A 5,152-nucleotide genomic window follows, 5' to 3' on the forward strand; every position below is an offset into this window, starting at 1 on the left:
GAGAGAGAGAGAGAGAGAGAGAGAGAGAGAGAGAGAGAGAGAGAACTTCCAGGAGTTGATTCTCTCCTTTTCCCTGGGGGGTCCTGGTGATTGAATCAGATCATCAGGCCCAGTAGCAAGTACCCTACCCACCAGGTTGTCCTACCAGCCCTCAAAGGAGTGCTGTATTTTGGTTAGCTCTCTTTTCAGGTAATTCTGATGAGGCATCAAATGCAAAATGAGCACACATTAAGCTGGAGTGCCTGTGAATGATGAGCCTAGGCGATCCTTAAAGAACTGGCTTACTTTTTTATCACTGAGTTTTAAAAAGTGAATTTCTCACCACCTCCATTCCAAAGTCCTTACTAAATACTTCTGAATTTTACAAAGTACACATGGATAAAATCTATTCTTTAGGATACTGGTTATAGTTATTTTGATGGTTTTGGACCTACTGTTCATTCCTAACTTTCCCCCTATTTGAGTGTTGTTTAATTTTCTTTTAAATGATATTTATTCTTGTGTGTGTGTGTGTTTGTGTTTGTGTGTGTGTTTGTGTTTGTGTGTGTATTTGTGTGTATATGTGTGTGTTTGTGTGTGTTTGTGTTTGTGTGTGTGTGGTGTGTTTGTGTGTATGTTTGTGTGTGTGTGTGTGTGTATGTGTGTGTGTGTATGTGGCCCGTGGGAGTTGGTTTTCTCCTTACACCACGTGGGTCCTGAGAATTGAGTCCACTGTCAGGCTTAGCTGCAGGCACCTTTATCAACTCAGCCATCTTGCTTGCCTCCCGTCTGATGTCCAGATTGTAACATGGGAAGATTTCCCCCCCACATCTGATAGTCCTTCCTTGTTATGATCCAGCTGGGAACTGATAAGGATGGGTGGGGACCCTAAGAGAGAGTCTAAGGTGTCCCAGGAAACCTCTGAGGTTACAATCTCCTCTCGGCTGAATCCATTTCCTCTGAAGTCAGTGGGGGTTGCCTGCTTCAAGGATGAATGCCCAGCCACAGCCAGCTGACAGGCCGAATTCTCTCAGCATTTGGTGACATCTAGGTGACCTATGTATGGGAGGATGGCACCTGCTAGGGCTGTGTGCATCAGCACAGTCCTTCTGTGCTACTCTCCTGTTTGCTGACTGGCCTGGAGTGGGAGACACTGTGAGACCTCAAGATGACCTGCTCCTCAACCCTTCCTGGGGGTTATCAGTCACTGCCTCTTGTTTTAGCCACTTTTGACTCTTCCCATCCTTCCTTCCACAGGGATTTCTGGGGATGGCTGAGCCTTTAGGGGGCTTTTGTAGTGTCTAGCAATTTCGATTCCCTGAGAATCAAGGCTTAATTTTTATATGTGTTGTCCTATGTCACATCTTCCTGGCTCTCTAGTGCCTTGGGATGGTCTCCTTCAGTTTTCTCCATTGTTATGAACTTTAAAACAATAACAACAACAACAACGACAACAACATCAACCTTTCCTGTCATTTAACAGATTTTAAAAGGGAGAACATGTAGAGAAGTGTGTGTGACTGAGGGTAGGGGTGGGGTTTCTGTGGGATGGGGTGGGGTGGAGTGGGGTAGGGTGGGAGGTGTGTTTAATTTGCCTTTGTGACCAAGAAGTCCAAGATCTTGCCCTTTCCAGGTTTTTCTAAAACTATCTAAGTTAGAAGAGGATGATAAGGACACAGTGCGACCGTGGGTGACCACATGTAAAGCCCACTCACCCCCAGTTCCTCCCTGTGGTCCATAAGAAGATATCATGAACCCCACCATTATTCTCCAGAGGCCCTGCTGGAGCTGCTGCTTCTGCAGGCAAGCTCACTTCCTCATTGTGGTGCTGCTGGGCACAAGCCCGAAGATTAAGGTACTCACTTCATTGTGGGGCAGCGGATCAAGGTGCCCAACAGAGCACAACTGTCATTTTCCTAAAGCCCAAGACCAGCGCTGACTGCCAAGCACCGCGCTGAGCACAGCGTTGGCTTCAAAGGACAGAAGGAACGACTGAACTCATCACTCCCAACAAACAAGAAGGGCAATGCTCCATCCCTGCTGATCTGATGTTTCTGGAGCCTGTTCACTCCTAGCTTGATGCTCACGTAGAAGGTCTTCCTACATGGGTATCTGACAGGTGACTCTTTGGGGAGCTGATATGGAACAAGAGGGGTTTAAGGACTCATAGCTAGATTCTATGGTATCCCAGACAACCCCTGATGTCACAATCTCTCCTCCAGGCTCAGTCACACCATTTGAAGTCACCCCAAACATCTTTGAATAGAGAAGCTAAGCCCAAGTGCCAGCCCTGTACGCTATCAATACTACAGAATGGACAGGCAGCTGTTGTTGTCCATCTCCATTCAGGCAACATGGTCGTCGGCCCTCTGCTGAGAATGTGAAGTCGGTATCAAAGCTGGTCAGCATTCTGTTGTCCCCATTGCACTGTAGCTTCTTTTCTGCCACGACCCCACTGCACCTTTCACCAGCCATCTGCCACCTGTCACCGTCCCTGTCTCCGACTGGCAGGATTACCTGTGGATGATGTGGTACCTCTGCAAGTACTCCAGAGCCAGGGCCAGCTCACAGATGTACAGCTTCACGGTCCCCTCTGTGAAGTGCACATTCTGCTGTAGGTGGTAGCGCAGGTCCCCACCCAGCAGCAGGTCCACCACCATGAACATGTCCTCCTCATCCTGGAAGGAGTACCTAGGGATGCAGAAGGACACGGGTTAGGGGGGGAAACATCTCTAGTGTCCTCAGAGCTAACACTCCATTTTACAGTCAGATGGAATGGGACCCAGAGGGATGCTGATGTTGCCTATAGCAGCACGCTGTGGGAGGTGAGAGGCAGAAGGCTTTCTGATCCCATTCTGCCTTTGCACTGTGGGGTCACTCTATTTCTTACATTAAGGCAAGTTTGGGTCCCAACCTCAATCTGTTTACTGTCAGGTAAACAGCCTCCTAACTGGCTGGATGCTCATGGTTTTTTAGCTCATGCTTTAACCCCATGTTGTTACAGCATGTTTCTGAGAGGGTCCCCAAAGACCTGTGTTTTGGAGGCTTGGTGACAGGCCTATGGCATGATTGGAAGGTGATGGAAGTTTAGGAAGTAGTGTCTAAAGGAAGGATGCTATGTTATTAAGATGACCTTGCAATCACAGAGTGAAATCTCTTAAAGTCTGAGCCAACACAAACCTTTCTTCTTTTAAAGTTGATTAGCTCAGGTATTTTGTCACAGCAATGGGTAGCTGACTAACACATGCTATTTGTAGTCCGTAGTTCTGGAGACACTTCCTTCTCCCCAGCAATCCCCTTACCCTCTGCACACGCTGCTGCTCTCCACAGGAAATTCATTCCCATCATCTGTGAGCACAGTGATGCTCTATGACACCCAAGTCTGGGCATTTAAGATAACTGACAATTTTTGCTCTCCTAGCTCTTGGAATCTGGCCAGATTCTAACCCAATATTCACTAGCCAGTGGTTATAATCAAGCTCCCATGGATGGCTAAGATCAAGGTCAGCCCTTTGTGAACTACCATGCACCTGAGGCTGTTCTAGATAACCCCAGAGAAAACAGGAGAACTGCTCAGTGAGGCCAGGCTGGTTATAGAACATGAGCCGGAAATACCTTACTGTTTTTAAGACTTTAGATCTTAGTGTGCTATTTAATTATTTAATTTAATTTAATTTTTATTTTTTGTCTTTGAAACAAGAGAAAACTTGAACTCATTTTTAAATGCCAGGATAGAAGAGCCAGCACATACGTGAGAATCCACAAGGATCTCAAGAGGTGGCCTCATAACATCAGGCATGACAGATCACCCTGTACCATGCAGAGCTATCTGACAGCTGTCACTCTCTCTCTTCTTATAAACCACTGATGCCATCACAGGAGCTGTACCCACAGCCTCGTTTAACCTTTAATTACTTCCCAGTGGCTGAGCTTGTGAATGCCATCCACATAAGGCTGAGAATTAAAACTCCAACACAAGAGTATTGAGAACATGTTCACACCAAGCAGAACTGAAAGAGCCACCTGTGTGTGTGTGTGTGTGTGTGTGTGTGTGTGTGTGTGTGTGTGTGAATCTGATGCAGTGTGGAAGGCCTTAAGAGGACCCCTGTAACATGCCTCCTATGGATGCTCAGTTTGCATTCTGGTAGGTGACGGACCATGGAACATCATATTGATAGCCAGTGTGTCCCATACCCTGTGCTCTCCACTCACTGCAGGACTGTCAAGGGGGATCTTATTAAAGATTCTGCCAGGATCCTTTGGGGGAAGTGATGCTAGGTTTCAGGGAGAAACTTGCATACTGGGATGAATTCTAAAGGAGACAACCAAAACGCAAAGAGAACATCATTTAAGCAATCATTCAAGCTGGCCTGTTCCTCGCTACAGATCTGTATTTTGCTCCAGGCCACAGACCCTGCTTTCCCAAGGAGACTCAAAGTTATTGCTGAGAACAGAGAGCAAGCAACCTTCCATCACTCTCTGCTTTTGTGCTCTTCTATGGATCAGTGTCACTGTCCTTCCAGCTCCTCCTTGCACTAGAATGATAATTATGCCCTCACTACAATGCTGTATATTGTCATGGAAATGACAGAGATGCTGGATGAGAGAAAGAGAGTGTGTGCTCTCACACAGTGACACAGACCTTCTGAGAAGTTTGGATAATTAGCTTCTCCTCCAAGCACAAAGTTTGCTGGGAGGTGTGAGGACATAATTAACCCTAGCCTGGCTGCTGAATAGGCCAGTGTGAAGAATACAGTGCTTGTTGTTGTGTGTGTCTATGTGCGCCCACACGTGTGTGCAGGTGCTTGTGTGCATGTGTGCACACATATGAAAAGGAGAGGTTAACCTTGGATGTTGCTGCTGAGGTACTATCTCCCTTTTGAGACAGTGCCTCTCATCATCTTGAAGATCAGTGATTAGGCCAGACTGACTGGCCAGCAGGTCCTGAAGGTTACCACGCTTCACTTCCCGGTGCTGAGATTGTGAGTATGTACCACCATACCTGGCTTTTTTACATTGTTTCTGGGGACAGAACTCAGGTTCTCCTGTCTATACGATGAGTAATTTTACTAAGCCATTGTCATAATTCCTATTTTATTATGATTACTTTTAGATATATTGATTTCCCACTTTGTTCTTATAAGGAGCTTCTGAAATTCACAACTCAACAAAA

The 5,152-nt window shown here is 46.4% G+C and overlaps 1 protein-coding gene across 5 annotated transcripts in view; it reads right to left on the reverse strand.

Annotated features, from left to right (window-relative positions):
* The window catches only part of Stk32b (serine/threonine kinase 32B), a 242,841-nt gene that overhangs the window by 72,100 nt on the left and 165,589 nt on the right, over nt 1-5,152 (reverse strand). For all 5 annotated transcript variants that reach the window (XM_021210566.1, XM_029545413.1, XM_029545412.1 and 2 more), the window contains exon 4: nt 2,497-2,670. In XM_021210566.1, coding sequence (XP_021066225.1) covers nt 2,497-2,670 — 174 coding nt within the window. The remainder of the gene's footprint in view (nt 1-2,496; nt 2,671-5,152) is intronic.

The sequence above is a fragment of the Mus pahari genome, chromosome 13 (genome assembly GCF_900095145.1).
Source record: "Mus pahari chromosome 13, PAHARI_EIJ_v1.1, whole genome shotgun sequence".
Taxonomy (NCBI): domain Eukaryota; kingdom Metazoa; phylum Chordata; class Mammalia; order Rodentia; family Muridae; genus Mus; species Mus pahari.